At 31.4% G+C, this 21,221-nt stretch overlaps 1 protein-coding gene across 1 annotated transcript; it reads right to left on the reverse strand.

Annotated features, from left to right (window-relative positions):
* Positions 1 to 1,345: 1,345 nt before the first annotated feature.
* On the reverse strand, positions 1,346 to 12,926 carry LOC110651995 (mitogen-activated protein kinase 9). The gene is made up of 11 exons (XM_021807481.2): positions 12,038 to 12,926; positions 10,319 to 10,727; positions 10,117 to 10,244; positions 9,909 to 9,968; positions 8,434 to 8,583; positions 7,808 to 7,963; positions 7,557 to 7,697; positions 5,159 to 5,232; positions 4,147 to 4,248; positions 3,713 to 3,926; positions 1,346 to 1,844 (listed from the first exon to the last, which is right to left on the reverse strand). The coding sequence occupies exons 1-11, from the start codon at positions 12,359 to 12,361 to the stop codon at positions 1,773 to 1,775; spliced, it is 1,830 nt and encodes a 609-aa protein (XP_021663173.2). The 5' UTR covers positions 12,362 to 12,926; the 3' UTR covers positions 1,346 to 1,772.
* Positions 12,927 to 21,221: the final 8,295 nt, after the last annotated feature.

Consider the following 21,221-nt stretch of genomic DNA (forward strand, 5'->3'; position numbering starts at 1 on the left):
GCAATGCCAATATCCCCTTCATACATTTATATGGATTATAGATTAGTTAATTCCTAATATTTGAGTGTTAACAATTTAGTCCTCTATTTACATTTTATACTATTTTTTGATAAATATTTGCATAAATGCTATTTTTAATAATATCCTTTTTAAGAACTTCATTGTAAAATTTTATAAATATAGAAGTATTACATTTTTTTTTCAATGACTTATTGAAAATACATTTTAAAAACATTTCCCAAGATGATTCAAAGAGTTCTTTTCCATAAAAAACTTAAAAAAAAAAAATATTTTTCAGAAAAAATAAAAAAACCCACTTTTAAATCTGTATCTCATTGTTGAGATTTTATATGCTATTTTTTTTTTGTTTTATAATTTTCTTGGGAAGATTTTATTCTCTAGAATAAGTTTCTCTTGAAAATATTTTTTTCCTCAAAACATTTTTATTTGACAATAAAATCATTCCTTGAAAAACATTTTTTTTCTTGGAAATAATTTTTTTGAAAAGAATTGATGAAAATCCTTTTAAAAAAAAATTATTGAATCATTAACTTTATCAAATCTTAAAAATTAAATTAATAATTTTATTATAATTACAAATAATAATAGTTTTTCTTTCATATATATATATATATATATATATATATATATATATATATATATATATATATATATTTAAAATTATTATTTAATCTCTAAAGCTTGCCAAATTAATTTTAATAGGCTCATTTGAAATAAATAATTTGTAAAAAAAGAATCTAAAAGAATTCTCACACAATCAATTCTGTCTTAAAATAATAATTTTTTAATTTAAAAAAATTAAATTCTTTCATTCCAAAAATAAAATTAACAAAAAAAAAATTGAATTGAATTGAGTTCTTACAAAATTCTACGTTCCAAAAAAAGGGATGAGTTAGTTCAATTAATTCTAAAATCAAATTAATGGCTTCCAACATCTCATTTTGTGTACTGGAAAAAATTTACCTATACATAATCCATTATGAACCAAAAGCACAAATATGTTATCCCGTGTGTTTTAAATTTATGATATACTCAGTCTAAACAAGAATTAAGAATTATTATGTGTGATACTAAGGGTAAAATCAATGTGAAATATTGAAATTGCCCTCACTTTAACTCTGCACTTTCCCTTTTTTAGTGAGAAGCAAAAAAAAATATATATCAAATTGTTTTATCTCCGCCTCAAGAACTGATCCAAGAAATATTCCTAAAAGCCACATGAAAACAATGGTGAATTGCATTCGTATATACAAGTACTGGAATTCCCCCAACAAAAGTATATGAATCAATGCATTAAAAGAACTCATGGAGTTTGCTTCGTTGCTTTTTAAAAACATTAATCCAATGATGCCATTTGTAACATGAATCAAAACTTACTATAACTGTCATCAAGCATAATGCCACCCTCTCTTCAGGCCAAAACTCTATTTTCCTGCCATCACACTAAGCAAAAAGGGATAAAAATCGGAATAATAATAATAATACTATGCTGTTTGTCCAAAATGCAGATGGACTTCTGCCCAGATACAAAGGATTACAGATGGAGCTATTAACAAGGAAGCATCTCTTTCCTGTAATCTAGCGACATAAATGATGGGTAACTAAGCCAATGAAGTCCTATGTTAGCTTCTACCTGATCCTCTTTTTAGGTCATTGAGAAACACCCTCTGTTCATATAATGGAGGGAAATGGGCAGATGATAAGGTTAAGCCATTTGAATCTCTACATGAGATTATAACAAGTATCAGGTATCAGGCATGGAGCTTTGCAACCTTCTCAGACAATTCACTGATAGACTCATTGTTGACCTCAGGAATTGTCTCCTGCAAGGAAAAAAATAGAATGTAAACAAAACATGCAAGCAAACCACCAGGATTTTAGCAAGATGTTGCTACCAGTTTCGGTCTTTGGAACCGGACTGCAAGGTCCCCCGGGTCCACATTCGAGTTCTGGTTCGATCCGATTTTGATCAAATCCAAAGAATGAAATTTTTTATTTTTTATTGTTTTTAAAAGAGGCCAGTTCAGACCCAAAAATAAACCAGACCAGTTCCCGTTCAATTTGAGAGGAGAGAAAATAATCTGGGGCTCCGGTCCCGGGTTGTATTGGGCCAGTTCCAGGTCTGAGCTGGACCATGACTGGGTCTAATTTTAGCATATGTTTAGTAGTCTGTAATGGAGCTCAAACAGATGGTTCATTCCCTTGTAAATTTTTATACTTTACATTACCTACCATCGTACCCAAAATGCTTTTCAAGTCTAAATTGCCAAATTTACTGATGGTTCAATAAGCAGACAAATAAACAGAATAAAGATATAGATATTAATTTACAAGTAATGGCATTCAAAGTTTAATGCATAAATAAATATATAAATGCATTACTATTGACAAATATGAGATCATTAATAATAGCAATAGTGTAAGGTTTACTGGCTATAGAATGCTAACTATGCCTTTCTTGGAAGTCCTGGTGTGCAGTTTGACACACATTGTTAGTAACTTAATAAGTTTTTTCTTGGTCAATTGTTCAACATATCATGATACAATGCATCTCCAAATATATGATACTATTATATCAATTGGTTATAACTAGGGTTCTTCATTGAAAATGTATCTAATTTTGGTATGAATTTGCAATTATGACTTGAAATGGAGAAATAGCCAATTGTGACCTGATCTTTAATTATAAGTTGCAATGCGGCCAAAGCACTACTGAGAGGTGGCCACAATTGCAGATCATAATTAAAGATTAGGCTACAATTGGCTATCCAAATAGTTGAAGCCATAGTTGCAAACTGACACTTCACTACTTCTGGGTGATTAGTCCTAATTTTTATTCTTGGTCAACTGTTCAAATATCACAATACAAAGTGATGTATATCTGGTATGAACTCAAAATATCATGATATGTTCTACAGTATAAAGATAAAACAAAAAGCCACGAGTACTTTTCATTCCCCCATAGACCAGGCCACAGGCCAGTTCAAATCGTGGAGTGGACCAGGACAACAGTTCCAGTTCATGAACCGGCCCGGAACCAGCACAATTCAAAAAATTACAAATTTTTCATTTTTTTTTTTTTAAAAAGAACGTTGGATCCCTTTTATTTATTTATTTTTACATTAGAAGCAGAGCCGAACTGGAACTCGACCAAAACTGTATTAAACTGTTTTCAACCGAAAATGGTCCAAACCATGAGACTGGCCAAACCGGCAGTTCCAGCCCGTGGCCAGGTATCTCTCCCCACAACTCCTCCCCACCAAACCCCGCCCTGCCCACCCACCAAAAAAAAAGAAAAGAAAAAAATCACCTATAATGTAATCAATGATATATTTAAAACCATGAGATACCATCTCATTTCTGAAAACCGCCATTATTTAAACAACAGTCACTTGCAGCCATATCCACTTCTTTTAATAATAAAAATAAAAAAAAGGGAAAAAAAAGAGGCAGAAAACATGCCCAGTGCACATCTGAACATAAAGCTCCTAGCTTATTGTTGTTTTATGTACTTAAACAAATAAGCTGTACCACATCTAATCCATTTGATGTCTCTGATTCCATGGTAATTGAGAGAGAAACCCATGATTCGTAAGTGACTATAAAACCATATTTGACTTGCACAGAACAGTGGTTATCACATAAGAGAATTATAACCAAATAATAACTGCATGTAAAACGAGTTAATTACCTCTCTATCTGTTCTTGGTTTCATTCCTATACACTTGGAAGCACTAATGCTAGCACTCTTCAATAAGCCACGATTGGAGTAGTTTGGTTTGGAAGAGCCATTCTGTGTTACTGTTGCATTTTGTGAACCATTATTTGCAACAGAAGATGAGGTTTGCCTCTCCAAATCATTGTTTTTCTTAGAAGTCTCCTCCTTGGGAGCGGGAACACGTTGCCTGTGGAAGAGCCTTTATGTCATGAATATTCATGTATATAATACATGCCAACAAACAGATTTAAGTAGGACCTTTTTTTGCATGCTGACACAATGAATCATTACACATACTAACACACATTTGTTAGCAGGAATGAAAACTGAACCAGCTTGCTAATGTTAGAGATTCAGAATAAAAATAAAATGAAAAATGAGAACTCAAATTTTTGTCCAATCCATACCTAGGCAAGGAAGCATGCTCCCTTTGGAGTGGAGTGCTTCTTTCACCTTTACCATAATGCTCTTCAAGATGTGCAAATTGCCTCTTGAATCGATCAACACCACTGTAGTTAACATTAAAGAGTAACATTAAGTTACTGAATTGTAGCAGAATGTAAAAGATTCCAATTACAATAATTTTTTTAATAATTTTTAGCTGAATAACATGAATTATTTATTTGACAATCAACATGTATAGAGTGGATTATAATTTTTTTTTTTGGTGGGAGGGGGGACTTAAAAAAAAAAATCCTTCATCAAACTTCTATTTAAAAATATAAAAAAGTCAACCGTTACACATGATAAACATTAAGGTTTTCACAAAATTTTTAAAATTTTATTTCATGGAGTTATTTTTAATTATTTACAGGAAGGAGAATGAAAAATCAATTTATACTTCTATGTGTGTGTGAGAGAGAAAATAATATTATTCCCTACAAAATATGATGATAACAATAAGAAAACTAATTTTGTAGATGCATTTCAGAATCCCCATATATATTCCTGTTCAGGAAGGAACGGGTTCTCTTTCATTCTCTTTAAATATTCTGCGGTTCAGTAGCATCTTTATTTACCAAGCATTAACAATATAAGTTTGTACAATATCATTTTTGCATTTTCATAAAAGTTAAAGAAAAAAAATCCGTTTTATTAGCTCAAAATGCTCAAGTCAATGATAAAGGACCTTAATTTAAAAATGCAACCTCTTATTTTTGTGTATTTTGAGTGTTGGCAGCCTGTATCATATATTATGCAAACTCCAACCCCAAAAATACAACACAAAACTTAATTGCAAGGAGCTCATATGACTAGCAGTTTTACCTTGACCAGATCACAATACTTCTAGGAATAGCTTCTAATTATTTTAAGTAAAAATTGGATTCCAAACGAAGCAAAGTATTTTTCATCTTAATACAAATTTACATTAGAGGTTAGCAACTAATATGGATTTGAGGTTTTGGGCCACCACCCTACCTTGGATACATAAAGCTTGTTTGTTCTCCACCTCGAAGGTACTCCTGCAGCATCTGAGGATGATATTCTAGTATCTGTTTATAACAAAATTTCATTAATTATAGTGATGTGTGAAGGACAAACAATACAGCATAAAGCACACATCACTTATATTATAACATCCACCAAGTTTCCAATGTTTGAATTACTGCACTATTTGGGAATTTCGGTTCAAGCTAGAATTCCGAGGATGAGTTAGGATGGTGATAGAAACTCTAATAGTGCTTTGAGTTAAGTGATAGAGGATTTAGAGTTTGGAGTTGGAGGTTTTTGGATTAAAAGAGCATGCAGGTACAGTAACTACTTCGTTTGCCGAAACCTCCTCTTCCGACTACCCAAGTCCTTTTTTTACCGAAGGTATAAAAAGGTGCTAGGACGGACAAAAATGTATGAAAATACATTTTCTTCCTCTATTTTGGTAACTATGAGACCCAAAATTCTTGTTTCTCTTCTTCTTTTACCTTTAAAGTGAATTTGTGATCAATTGAATTTCTTTTTTTTTTCTTTCTCTTCCATGCAAGGAGTTCTAGATGGGAGGAAAAAGGAATTAAGCTGAAGAGTAGATAAAGAATTCTTCTTTGCATGCAATCCTAGTGTTTAGGGAGTTTAGCTTCAAAGGTAAGTCTTTCTTGTGCTGTGATAGCTAATTCTTCCTTTTCTTGTCCATGGATGTTGTTAATTGATGTTGCATGCAAGAGAGATCTTGTTCTCTCTTTAATTTGAGGAGTTTATGTAATATGCTTTAGGTTGAAATAAAGAGGAGAATTTAAATTACATGAGAGGTTGAGAATGAGACTTTGTGAAATAATGATTCTTTTGGAATGTTCTTTTACTTTGGGTTTGGTTGGATTTGAAATTCCTTGTGGATTTAAAGGAATTGTGAATGCAAATTGAAATTCTAGGTTTGGTAGGGTTAGTTGATTAGTTTATGGCGTAAATATATATTTTTGAGTTGAGTTTTGAGCTTAGGAAAGAAAAAGGATCAAGTTTTGGCCTAGTTGAGTTTCTGTGGTTCAAATTGGGAATTCTGGAAGTACCCACGTTCGGCTACCGAAAGCCATAACTTCGGCAATTGAAGTAGCTACTGCTTCTTGAGGGCACTTGAGTTCGACAGCAGAAGTTACTTCTACCTGCCCATTTTCCCTTTTCATTCCAAGGCTCTAAAACCCAATTTTATATATAGAAATGACCAAGAATTTATGCTATAATGTGTTTATAGAGTATTAAAGATCCGGATAACTCATTAGGGTCCGTATTTTATAGGATCGAACTTGAGGGATCCAAAGAGTTATAGTTAGAAAGAGAGCTACAGTAAGTGTTGGTGTTTGATAGGTTTCAAAAGGTGAGTAACACTAAGCCTAATAAATAATAATCTTTTTATGTAATTATAAATGGACTCATGACTATTCACATGCATCATTTCATGATACTATTAGGTTATATGTATCTAAAACACAAATATGCAGCATCACTGAAATTAATTGTTGATGCTCGATAGATGTTGGTGACCCACTAATTTTTCCTATGATATAGATATGATATGGATATGATATGATCATGCATGATACAGTGTGGTAAGACCAAGTGAAACCTAATAAGCCCTTACCTCACTATTTATGATAGAGGAAGTTCCGAGGAGCTTCTGGGCATATTGGTTATGTTATATAATAAGAGGAAATCCTGAAAAGTATCTTTATGAGCAAGGCAAATTGATTTTGGGAAATCACTGATGACAGTCTACCTTATGTGAATTTTTTGTGATATGTAAAATTATATGCTTTATGCATTCCATATGTATGAAATGAACGGAATTAATAATTTATAAGTATTAGTTTACTCACTAAGCTTTCCAAAGCTTACCCCCTTCCCTTAACCCCAAACGCAGAACCGCAAGAATAAAGGTATCAACAGAGAGGATAGCCATGCAGTGGATTAGCACTGTTTGATGTATGTTATGAAGTCTTGTTTTGGGACATGTAATTTAATAGTTTAGTATTGTGCTTCGGTTCTGGAATGTTGTATATTATGTAATGTAAAAGATCTGAATGAACTTTATGTTCTCTCACTCTAAGTACTCTATTATGATTATGCATGATTAAAGAGACTATACTTTAGGTTTTTTTAATGACTATGAAAAGGTTCAATTTTAGAGCTATCTTTAAAGGAAATGATAAATGTTTATATATGAAAAGCTAGAGTATAGTTATTGAGTTGCTATGAGTTATTGCTTTAAATGGAATAAAGAAATGTTGTTATCAAGTTATAGGCTTGCTACTAGTTTTGATAACCTTAACCTGAACCATTCCCTAGCATTGGTAGCGGCCCCCTAGTTGGGTCGTTATATACAGTACAACCATACCTCTCTGTAGATCAATTCTCTCACATCATCTTTTGCCAATTTCCTTCTCTCAAACTCGAACTCCAGCTTCGAAATCGGTTGAGTGGATGATGGCTCACGATCGACATTTGACAAACCTTGAAAATAAGGATCAGCTAATGCCTAAAAGCACTAGCAATACAGATGTTAGGAGGCGCCATGATTCCTTGACAATAGATATTTCTTTCTGTGTTATAAATTTTGAGACAGATTATTTATTGAATCTTTCTCACCTCTTCAGCTGTTGGACGATCTTTAGGATCAAATGCAAGCAGGTGTTCGAGAAGGCGCAGAGCCAAAGGATCTGCATTAGGGAACTTCTGTGAGAATGGAACCGGATGTTTCTTCCGCATGCTACTAAGATACCTCTTTGCCTTTTCATTCCTAATCTGCCAATGTAAAGAAGGGAAAAAACAGAAGGAAGCCAGAAAATAATGTAAGGTAAAACCAGGACAATAGATAGATATATATATATATATATATCAATGGGGAGGCCGAAAAAGCTTAGGCTATTCTACTAGAGGTATCCCTCCCCCTTCCATAAGCCCCACCCACCCATTTTAAATCCACCATTTTTGGTGTAAAGGACTTGAACACCATTAGCAACCCTAAACATTACCTCAGTATAAGTTAATCTTTAATATTTGATCACCATTTCAATAATCTCATGCTAAAGCATGTTCTAAATTTAGCATAGAAAACTAACAAGGAGTAAGAGAAAAATAGATGAATTTTCTAGTTTTTCATTTGAAAATCAAAACAAAAATCGAGAATATAACTTTAGAAAGCATTTGCTTAAATTATACTATGGGCTTTCATACTGACGATAGAAGATAAAAGACTACAATGGAATACTGACTTTAGAAATGGATTCAGGAGGAGGAGTGCCAAGCAAATCAGTCATGAGATCCAATTGATGCACTACATTCTTCCCAGGAAACAATGGTTTTCCTGTAAGCATTTCAGCAAATATGCATCCTATGCTCCAAATATCAATCGCAGGGGTGTACTACAAGAGAAGAAGGAATTTCAAATTAGGCATTTCCTTTGAGATGTTGAACACAAATTCTACAAATTGAAGAAAATAAGTACACAGAGTAAAATACTGGTAACAAAAATATAAAAGACCAAGAATAGATAATTTAAATTCAATACATCAAGGCAGAGAAATAAGGGGCATGAAGTCATCAGGATTGAATAATACACATAATGGGACACCTACAAAAAGAATATACGTCTCAAAAATAAGTAAGATCTTTGGGTAGGAAATTACTAGGTGCCACATACTCTGAAACAATGCTGCAATATCATATCAATTGGACTAAAGAAACTCCAAATATTTATTTATGGTATAAGCCAAATAGCTAAAAGATTATATAGTCGTCTTTTAAGCTGATGACAAATGATTTTCAAAACAAACATGATGACATTAATAATAATAATAATAATAATAATAATAATAATAATAATAATAATAATAACTGAAGTTAAAGAAACAATCAATCTTAAAGGAACATTTGAAATAATTTCTGACGCATGAGCAAATTTTCATGATATTGTAGTGGGTCACTGTTCACACTATTATAACAAATTTAAATTTAGTGTTATTTGTCATTGACCAAGCCATTTTGGCCAGGACATAATTCTATTAGGATAGGGTTATTTATTTTTTGTATATTTTATTTAGAATGGTCAAATCATAGACTTAATTCTATTAGGATTTTATGTTCAAGACCTTATTCTATTAGGACTTTATGGTCAAAACTTTATTCTAGCAGAATATTATGCTAATAATAGGGTTGCAATGTTTTCTGAAAAAAAAAAAAAAATCAGTCACCAGCATTCTATTTTTCCTGGTTGTCTAACCAGCATTCTAGCAGAATAAGGTGATCTTTTGATCTCTTTGTTCTCTGTTCAATTCTCTTGTCAAATGTGCAATCTAATTTAGGGTCAGCATTACTAGCTACATCAATTTACTTCAACAAGAATTCAAACTTTGCCAATGTCAAACAAAATTTTTGTAAGCAGATCTCATTGGTATATTTTCACCAATTAACACTTATGCTCTCCTCCCTCTCTCTCACACACATAGGGACATGCATCTGTATATACATATTTATATATGAGGTACTGTGATCAATACCACTAACATGCTAAGAAATGAATTAGGAAAGATGAATAAATGGAAAGAGAAACCAATGCAAAGATATCTCCCATTTTAACCACCCAATAATCAGAAGAAAAACATTGCATGCTTAATAAACCTTAAGCCATCTCAAAAACAGTAAGCAGAATAGAAAAACAAAACAACAACACATTTGCGATACCACTTACTTTGGAGAAAAAAGAGCCACAAAGTTCAGGAGCGCGATACCACCTTGTTGCTACATAGTCCTTAATGGAATCAAAAAGAAAATAAAAGGGGAAAAGAAACAGTTTTAGTCAGCTTGTATTTCTTTAGAGGTTTGCTTGCCATAAATTCCAATGAGATTAAACCAATTAAAACAAATATTAAGGGAAAAAAAAAAAAGAAAGAACATACAGTCCAAAAAATAGCTGATGGGGCCTCATTAAAAGATACTCTAGCAAGACCAAAATCACAAATCTTCAGTTTGCAATCGGCATTAGCAAGAATGTTTTTGGGCTTTAAGTCTCGATGAAATACATTGGCTGCAATCAATCCAGAAAACTGAATCACCCATCAGCAGAGCCATAAAAGTCAAAGGACACCAAAAAGCACCAACCTGTATGTACATATTTCAGACCACGAAGAAGCTGGTACAAGAAAAACTGATAATGTTCGGGAGTAAGATCATCATTTGCCTTAATTACTTGGTGAAGATCAGATTCCATCAACTCAAAAACAACATAGACATCTCTGAATTCTCTACGTGAAGGAGGAAGCATGATATGCTTTATTTCTACAATATCAGGATGTCGAAGCAACCGAAGAAGCTTAATTTCTCTCAAAATACGTGTAGCATCAGAAACATGCTCAAAAACATCATTTATCTTCTTGATTGCAACTCTTTCTCCAGTATGAGTGTCAATTGCAGAAGCAACAACACCGTAACTGCCTTTCCCAATGACTTCTTGTACATGGTATCGACTTGCCTCTCCATACTCAGTGAAAAAATCTGCTTCAGCAGAGCCCTGTAAGAGAATAGCAATCTCTGCCAATATTAACTTCAAACTGCAAAATGTACTCGTAGAGATACAGAATGAAGGGGTTGGTGCATATGTGAATGAAATGAAATTGAATCTTTCATTCAATAACATCATTTGTTCATAAGCTCCCAACCAAGATTAATATGAGAAAGAAAGGTAAAGATGGAAATCATGGAATCATGGAAACCCCATCCTTAAAGGCTCTGTTAGTGCCAAAAACACAAGATCTAGTAAATACCCTCAAGATGAAAATTGAAACTTATTATCATGGAGACAAAGTAGAGATTCATTCCCTCAACACTTTTTGGACAAGATTCTGTGATCACCATGAAACTAATGGGACAACATCATAAGTTTCCATAAATCACCAAAAGGAAAACAAAGAACAACTTTTCATTAATCATTCATGTCATAATCATGAAATTCTTTGACAAATATATCTGGCATCATAAATTGGGTAGTATATAGTTAATTGCTAATGCATATTTTTTAGTGGAAGATAATGTATTGATCTCCCCAAAAGGATAGCAAAATGAAAAAGTATCACCCAAAAAGCATAATCACATCTTTCACCATTCCTCAAGGCTATCTATTAGGAATTAGGAGCAACCCATAGCTCAATGTTTTTTACATGCCAGAACTGTAAACACGACAACAAATGATCAGCTTACATCTTTTACCATCCACTGCAACCCATTCATTGAAGGAAATTTTAACAGAATTCTTTGTCTTTAACAGGTAAAGTATATGATTAATTCTTCAAAATTAAAAGTTGTCATATTTTGGACGAAACATTTACTTAACTGAAAAGATTAAGCACAATCTCAGTTTCATATATTGTCCTGAAATTACACTTCATAGAACTCACCATCTTAGATTTAATCCTTTCTGGCACATTTACTAAGCAGCCAAACAAAACCCAGATTTTTTTTTAACTACAACTGGGATTGTATTACATCCAATGTTGAACAAAAACAAGCTACCAATAAAAAAATTAAGCACAATCTCAGTTTCATTTTGTCCTGAAATTACATTTTATAGAACTCACCATCTTAGATTTAATCCTTTCTGGCACATTTACTAAGCAGCCAAACAAAACCCAGATTTTTTTTTAAACTGCAACTGGGATTGTATTACATCCAATGTTGAACAAAAACAAGCTACCAATAAAAAAATAAAAATAAAAAAAATCGAAAATTGCAGATCACCAAAAAAAAAAAAAAGATTACCCAAAATCAATATTCACTTTATTTTTAATTTTTTACGAGGAGGGGCAGGAGTATGCAGGGGATTACCTTCTTGTGTGGATCCATGGTGGTAGTAGTAGTAGAGCCAAAAGCGAAATGGGTATTTCGTTTAGGAACTCTAATCTGCTTTAATCCATAGAAATCATAATCCTCAATAACCGTTAACTGATTCTCTTCCTCCTGCCGCTGCTTTCCACCCCCTTCCTTGCTTCGCCTTTCGCGCACACTAGCAGCCGAAGATTGTGGCTGACCACTAATATTATTATTATCTCCACCATTCACAGTATTAGAAGATGAAGAAGAAGATGATGATGAAATGTTGCGGCGTTGAAACCAGCGACGAACACCTTCCACGAGAGTTCCGCTCCCCATATAAATCTCAAACTCTTTTATTCACAGCCACTCTATTCCAGCATTTGCCCACCTCCCGATTGTCCCTTTTTTTGTGGGTTTCCTATTTTAGCTGTGGATTTGCCATCTCTCACTCTCTCTCTCAATCTGATTCTTTGTGTTTGCCCGTCTCTTTCTTCTCACTTTTCTTTGTTAGCATTATTTTACAACTCCGGCATGGCCACGTTCCTCTTCCTCTACTATTTTATTGCTTCAATAAATTATTCTCTGTTCCAATTTCTTCGTGTCCATCCACAGTCCTCACCTCCACTGCCTGTGCAATTATGAATTGAAATCAACCTGAAATCAATCAAATTTAAATGAATTAAAATTGAATTTAAATTCGAATAGGACTGTTGGATTCAATTCGATCCCATTCTTTTTCTTGGAGACTCAATTCGATCCTATTTCAATTCAAAGCAAATGTTTCTCTTTAAAAAAATATATTAACTTTAATTAAAATTAAATCGAAAATTAAATTGAAGAACCCTATAATTTTTAGAACCGAAATCCGCCTTTGACCACTTCAACCTCTCAATAGTTCAACAAGTTTGGCCTCTTGGCCAATAGTTTTTTAAGCACCGTTATTCAAAATACTTATTATTATTATTTTTTTATTTATGCTGCTCAATATTTATATTAATATTTAAAAATTAAATAAATAATTTATAAAAATTTATTTTATATAATTTTTAAAAATTAAAAAAATATTTTAATTAATGATAATAATATTTTATTATTATTTTTATATTTAATAATTAATATAATAATTATTTTTATTAAATATTTTTATTTTAATAAATATATAAATAATTAATATTTATTAATTTATTAATTAATAAAATAATTGATTATTATTAAAATAATTAAAAATTATTAAAATTATTAAAAATTATTAAAATAATTAAAAATTATTAAAATAATTAATATTATTAAATATGTCCTTTATCTAGATAATATGTCCTTTATCTTGTCAAACAACGTAAAAACAGTATGATTCATGCCTTTTAAAAACAGTGCCAAAGAGTAAAGACAACGTCTTCTATAATAATTTTAAAAAACAAAGTATAAATTCTGTAAAGATAAATCGATTTATTTGACATTATTAATTATCAAAATTATTATTAAAAAATTTATATTTTTAAATATATTAATTAAATAATATTATAAATTAATTTAAAATTAAATTTTATATATTTTAATTATAAAAATATTAAAACAAAAAAATTTTAAATATTTTTTAATATATATATATATATATATATAAAATTTTGAGTTTCAATATTATATAGAATCATGATTTTTTAAGTTTTTTAATTTCTTTTTAGGTTATTGAATTATAATTTTTTAAATTATTTATTATTCATTAATTATTTATAATTTATTATAATAAATAATATAATAAATAATAATTAAATAATAAATATAATTATTTATTATTTTATATATATATATATCAATAATAAAAATAATAATTAAATCCAACAGATCTTAATCTTTTAAAAAAACAATGGATGGGAGACCTATCAGTTGTCTTTTTATTAGTGCAACATGAATTGTTTATAAACTCCCACGGCTTTTTTAATTGTTTGACAAAATTGTTCATAACTACTTTACTCTCTTATTTTCTCTATGGGAAACATTTAACACTAGAAAAATATTTATGTAATATATCTTACAGTGCCAAGTAAAAACGTTGCTTTAATAACTTTTAAATTAAAAAAAAAATTACAATTATATTTTTTTATTTTTCAATTTTTTACAAAATTTTTATGTATCTAAAAGATAAAATATTTTATTTGATATCATTAACATTAATTCTTCCTATTTTTAATAATTATCAATCTAATTTCTTTGTAACGCTTAACTTTTTTTATTTTTCTTAGTTTATTGAATTCATTTTTAAATTATTATTTATTTATTTTAATAATAAAATAAATGATGTAATATAATAAATTAATAATTATATATTTATTTTAATAATAAATAAATTATAAAATATACTTTTATTAGTCATTTTATATATTAACACCAATCAATGTACCTAATTTATTAAACATTTAATATAAATTATATATAATCAACTATCATTTATCAATTATTAGACGTAAGTTACATTGGAAATTATGCGTGTTAATACGCATGATTAAATAATTTTGATTTATATATTTTTTAATTTTAATATATAAAAATAATATAATATTTTAAATTTTTTATTAATTATTTCAAATTTTATTTTTATTACCCTTATCTCTCAAATTTTTTAATAAAGAATTCATAATAAAAATAATTAAAATCTATCTATATATAACATAGATATAAATATATGTAATTAATATATATTAATATATTGTAAATTACTTTATAATAATGGTTATTAAATAATTATTAAATAATTTATAATTAAATATTATAATATTATAAAAAAGAATGTTATATGCCAGATTCTTAAAAATATTTTTTAATTATATATATATATAGCCATATTAATGTTTGACACCTCCAGATGTCCTCTCCTTAAAAAAAATAAATATTACGATTTATATAATTTGAAATATGTTTATAAAATATGTAATTTGTAGTATAAAAATTTGTTGTTTCAGCATTTAGTTACTAAAGTAATAGAAGGGAATTTGGATCATGACCGCTTAGTGCTCTTAGCTGTTTCCTGTAGGTTGATCTGGAAAGTAAGGAACAAAGGAATATTTGAGCATATTCAACCCAATCCTCTCATCACAGCTCGCAAGATACCCTCAACTCTTACAGAAATATCTACAGCCGACACCTTGCATCCATCTCTTCCATTGAATCCCATTGATAGGGAGATCAAACACTATTTTCTTAGAAAATAATTTAGCTAGCTAATAGTTTAAGAATTACAGGCGTGCTAGATACTTAGTGTATCAATTGTGCACTTTTCTAGCTTCTCTCATATGGTCATGGGAACCTGACTAAGCTGTACGCAGTTTAGTAAAAAATCTCACTTAAAGTAACAATAAATTATATTAATTACTGAAAATTTAAGTATAAGATTTAGAAAATAAAAAGATAGATATAAAAGTAAAGATAAATAAATTACTGAAGTCTGTAGCTGATTAATTGATTGAGTGGTTGGGGCTCTCAACGTTGTATAGCAAAGCATATTTATAGTGGCACCTGACAGTTCCTATGAAGGTTCTGGAACTAGCATTTGCTCACATCTCACGTCTTCCCAAAACTACCTAGCATCTGTTCTCTTAATCACTAACAACTCTCATGATTTGATAACTTCCTGTAACTCCTTATAACTTCCTTCTGATAACCACTAAAATAATATTTAATTATTTAACTTAGGCCTTATAATTAAATTACTACAATAAAATTAATTAAATTAATTTTATAAAAAATTAATTTAATCAATCATGGGCCTAAAATAATTAATGAGCTATTAAAATTATTTTTAATGCAAACAATTGCCTCCCGCACATTAATTAACTCGTGCGGCCATTCTAATGTGGATAATTAATCATCCTTATCTACTTGAACCTCTCATACTCCTTCTAGTAATTTTACTATAACTTTACCTGCAAGCTTGTTTTAAGAATTCAAATTTAAGTAGAATTCAATCTTTATGAGTCCTAATTCCAATAAACATCTATCAAAAATCCCCTTAATCTTTTACTTTCCCAAAGCAAATCATTACTCCACTTTAATTGCTTTTTTCTTTTCTGTAACCCATTCTCTTCTTCCCATTTACCCTCTAAAGCAACTCACTTACCCAAGAACTCATTACCATCCTTTCTTTTTCCATCAAGCTCAAAATTTTCTTTTCTTTCTCCTTCTTTCTCTTTTCAATGTGCCATTCTCATTGTACGATTCCCTTACTGTTCACATCACGCACAGCTTCTATTTTTGCCATTTATTTCTTGGATTTTGGCAATCATCGCTAATTCTTCTTCATAGAGCATCATTCGGGCATTCCTTAGTGTGATTTTCTTGTTGTTTGATTATCATCCATCAGCCACATCACCCATGGCTTCTATTTTGCTGTTATTTCTTGGAATCACTACCAATTCTTCTTCGTGGAGCACTATTCGTGCACTCTTTGGAGTGATTTCGCCTTGCTCAGCCAATACCCATCTCGTATACGATACTTTCTTCTCCTATTTTTCAATTTCAAACCTTCTTTGAATCAATCTTGGCTATGGTAGCCATTTCTTCATAATGTGGATGTTGGGCATTGTCTGGGTGTTATTGAAATTTGATAAGGATTTGAAAAAAACTATAGGTACCATGAATTTCATTTCTTCGGAGATGAAATTGGTACCTTTGTGCTATTTTGATTCTTTTTGTGCATTTAGGGCATGTTGGATAACTTGGTTGCACTATATTTATCTTCACATTTTTTGCTATCAATAAGTCATCCACTGCACCTAGCATTACACCTGCTATATCACTTGTCATTGCACTTGGCATCGCACTTGTCACATTTGGTACAACATCTGGTGCCACTTTTGGTATAGCACCTGCTACTGCATCTGCTACTGCACCTGCTACTACACCTGGTACTCTATTTGGCACAACCCCTGGCGTCTCACCTGGTACCGATGCCAGTGTGGTATCTCCTTTGGTGGTATCTCCCATAAGTTCTTCTGTTCCAGAACTTAATACCTTTTCTACCCTGAAGATTTTCTTTCCCCCTAACTTCCCATCATTTTGTATTAATCCTTTTTCTATAGTAGCTAGAGGTAAGAAAATTTTTTACTGCACCTATTCTTTCCTGTGTTTATTGCCACAGTTATGCTTCTGTGTTTCTCTATAGGTTGTATTTGTTGCTTTTTCCTTGAAGATTGGCCTTTATTTTGATAGGCCAATTTTTTGTTCCTTCCTGGTACAGGGAAAACTCTGCTAAAATTTTTTCTTGACTAGGTGCTGTCATTATTTATGCAGGTGCTGCTTTAGGATTCTCTTCATTTGGTAGTTCGTTAGGTGTTGGGTCATCTTCTATTAGTTCATCCATGACAGTAAGTTTCTTGCCTTATTTATAATTTCCTTAGCCACTTCCCTTAGTGTTCCTTTAACTTTCCCTTTCTTTGTTTTTGCAGAACCTGAGTGTGGCTAATGCTAGTATTGGATTGCTGCATTCCTCTGCTGACCTCTTATTAGTAGTATGCCCTAGAGCATATAATTTAGTATGTATCTTGTACATATTTTATTAATAAAAGGCATTTTCACTTTTCCGTTTACATAATATATTTATGTGTAATAGAAAAAGTCCATTGATATTTTGTTAGAAATTATATTCTTAAGTTGTTAAGAATATGAGTGACAATATTTCTAGCACAAAGTATCATAAATTGATTTACAATCGAGGGTACTTCACAATAAGGACATGACTTATCCAGAAAGATTGTAATCATGTTTGTTCCTAAGTTATTTATATGAGATATAAATAAGATGGAATGATGAGTCTCATGCCGTATAACAAACATGATAGGTACTTATGCATGATAAGTAGGCCGAACCAATGACATTTATGACAAGCACATGGAGATTACTCTTGTCAATGCATTGTCATAAATCATATCAGTGCATATAATCTTTAGACCTGAGATAGCACAGTTATCTTGTATATAGGTGGTTTGAGTTTGATACTGCTTTCATACTTATACTGTGTATGGGTATATGGGCATGTGTTGGCTCCTACCAATTATATATGGAGATAGGTGTTGATCAAGATGGAATCTGTTACCCTAAGTAAATAAGGATAAAATCTTATGTTCATTTAATTGTTCTTGATGTTTCAAGTTCCTGGCCAGGACAGATAGATTTAATCAGAAAAGAGTTTCTAATGAGAAAATCTTTTTAATCAAGAACTGGAATTAAAAGAGAACATAAGATTCATAGCAAATGGGGTTTGACATAAACCATGACTCTAACTTGAATTGGGATTTTGTAACAGAGAGATTCTAGTGCATGGTAACATATGATTATAGGTTAATTTAAGGTAAACTTTATTACTGATTGGGTGGCTGTGACATGCTATGCTAGCTGTTAACTATAGTCTATAAGCTGCCTAAAATGATTTAGAGAAATCATTTATGGTAAGAAAGAGTTCTGATGATATTAAGAGTTGATATCATATCTTATTGCCAATTAGTGATGAGCTAGTGAGTCACACACATACACAAGTAATCACCAAGTTAAATATGATTTAATTAATTAGTTAAAGAGTTTAATTGATTAATTAAATAGGTTTGGTTTGTAATAAGATTGCAAAGTCCCTAGTATGGCTTGAAACCAAATCTAGGTTATTGGATGTATAGTATAAGTTAAATTTATTTTTAAAGTGTTTAAATATGAATTTAATTATGAAAAATTAATTAATAGAGATTAATTAATTAATTTATATTTGATATAAATTGATTAGAAGAAGAGAAATAATTATTTTGGGTTGAGAACTCAAAATTAAGACACAAGGGTAATTTGGTCATTTCACAGAGTGACATGTGGCACCATGAGATGGTGACACATGGCACTACACATAAGTTTGCCATTTGTCTTTCAATCATGTAAGATGATCAAAGTCAAGATTAATTCTAGTTTTGACACTTGGCATAATATGATTGGGTAAATTAAAATTCTGAGCCAATAAGAAGATGACATGTGGCAAGGGTTTTAAGTGGTGACCTAGCTATATAAGGGAAAGGATGAAAGAACAAAATAAGCAATTTGATTTTCTCAAAGAGGTACTGCCACCCTTGTTGTCTTCTTCCTCTCTTCTTCTTCATCTCTCATCAATTCAAAGAGAATTGCCAACATTCTTTTGAATTAAAATTGCTAGAAATCGTTTCTAGTGTCCGATATACATCTGCAACCTCTCTAAAAGGCAAAACCTCAATTTCTAATTGATTGGAAAGGCTTGAGAAGCTGCTCAAGGGGCTGCCATTGGTGATCTTTGTTTGGACAAGCTAAAGGGACAACATCTGGTATCCTAGGTGCTTCCCAAAGGTACCAAACACATCAAAAATGCATCAAAAGGTTAGTGTACATGTTCTTGTATTAATCTAGGATTCTAATGAATTAATCTGTTAATTCTAAAATCTTAAATGGAAAATGTAGATCCAAAAACATATTAAAAGTGTTTTAATAAGCTGTTGAATATTGACATCAATTAGGTAAATAATGAATCTTGCATGATGCATGAGACCCTAGAAGAAAATTTTTGAATTCAATGTTCTAGGCTAATAATTTTTATGCTTCCGCTCCTTCACCTCCTAGGTCCTCCCTTTCCTCTCGATAAGATAGATGAGCTGCTGGTCTAGAAAACTCTAAAGGCTATCCCGAAATCAGGGGAAATAAAATCTTAGCTAAGATACACACCCGGTAAACTAAGTGGATTGATAGACTTTCTCCCATATACTCGAGCTTGTGGCAGAAGGCTGGCATTAGGAAGTTTATCTACATGACTCGCTTTGCTCTTTCATTCTGCCCTAGACTTATTTTGGGTTCACTTTGGTTTTGGTCTCGCATATGTAACTCCTTCATCTTGCCTATGGGACTCATGTTTATCACCCTAAAGGACATCTACATGTTAACGGGTCTACCAATGACTAGTGATGATGCACCTCGTTTAATCACAGAGCCTGAGCTGAAATATCATCACAAGGGAAAGTTTACTTCTTATACTGCCATAGGCGATGAGTGTGCTTTAGGGAGTATGCTTCTTGGCTCCATTTATTAAGCATTGGCTTAGATGACTCTTAATGCTCACTTGACTAAGGTGAATGGGAGTTTCTGGGTAGTTTAGCTATGGCTTTTCTCCTACTTCTCCCAACTGTTGGGTTCTCCTCTAGCTCCTTTGATTAAAAACTTTAGGTCTTTGGTTGTGTCCTCCACTTGTGACTGGAGTACTGATCATGTGTTGTAATTCTTCTTTAGCTTATCTACCAAAGGCTGTGATGATTTCACACCCTCTGACTCTTCAAGATCTTGCTCTACTTTAGCTACCCCAGTGGTTGAACCAAAGTGCTATGCCACCTAGTGAGATTGCTATCCACACCTAGGCCTCTTTTACTACTATGAGGCCTTTACTTATTGGCATTGTGATGCCCCTTACCCGGTCTACAATGTAGTAGAGTAAGGTGTACCCCATTCGGTGTCGGAGCACCCTATCTTGTCATATTTATTTGTAATCTTATGTCCCAAATTTTTTCTTTATATCACAATTTATTTTTATGAAGACCCGGATATAGTCTCCTCTATTTTATTAGGGCATGACAGGTTTTACTATTCACCTACTAAAGCAATTCATGTCCATCTCATTTTTCCATATGTCATATCATATCATCATAATTCTCATACAATTTCTCATATTCATTTCAAGTGAAAACACTTCATTTCATTCATATAAAATCAAGTACAATATTTACAAATTATTTACAATCCCAAAATTTATTTACATCTCATTTATGTACAATGATTCAAAACACAAAAGCTAAATACACATGGGCCCTACTAAAAATAAACTGCTGAGGTGACAAGTCACACTACTGCGAAGTCTGCTCCAACTCACTGTCTGGACTGGTCCTGCTCACCAGTACCTACGCGATAGAAAAATCAACACACTAAGCATAACGGTTAGTGCTGTATAAATTAAAGTAAAAAATAAACTAAGAAAATAAAAATAAATGCTTCATGTAAAATCTTCATAAAATACCAAATTTTATGAATTTTGAGTCATTTACAATTTTTATTGTACTTTGGAAGCAATTAGACTTATCGGGATCTTTTCTAATAATTTATTCTATATTTAGTCTTATTGAATTCATATCAATACCCAAGTAACCTATAACAGACTATA

The sequence above is a fragment of the Hevea brasiliensis genome, chromosome 13 (genome assembly GCF_030052815.1).
Source record: "Hevea brasiliensis isolate MT/VB/25A 57/8 chromosome 13, ASM3005281v1, whole genome shotgun sequence".
Taxonomy (NCBI): domain Eukaryota; kingdom Viridiplantae; phylum Streptophyta; class Magnoliopsida; order Malpighiales; family Euphorbiaceae; genus Hevea; species Hevea brasiliensis.

Bases quoted from the DNA above. Each gene is read 5' to 3' on its own strand.
- LOC110651995 (XM_021807481.2), bottom strand. From the start codon at position 12,361: ATGGGGAGCGGAACTCTCGTGGAAGGTGTTCGTCGCTGGTTTCAACGC. The intron at 7,698-7,807 runs GTGAGAAAGATT...TAGTGCTTTTAG, and splicing joins ATCGTCCAACAGCTGAAGAG to GCATTAGCTGATCCTTATTT. The intron at 5,233-7,556 runs GTATGGTTGTAC...TGTTATAAACAG, and splicing joins GAGAATTGATCTACAGAGAG to ATACTAGAATATCATCCTCA.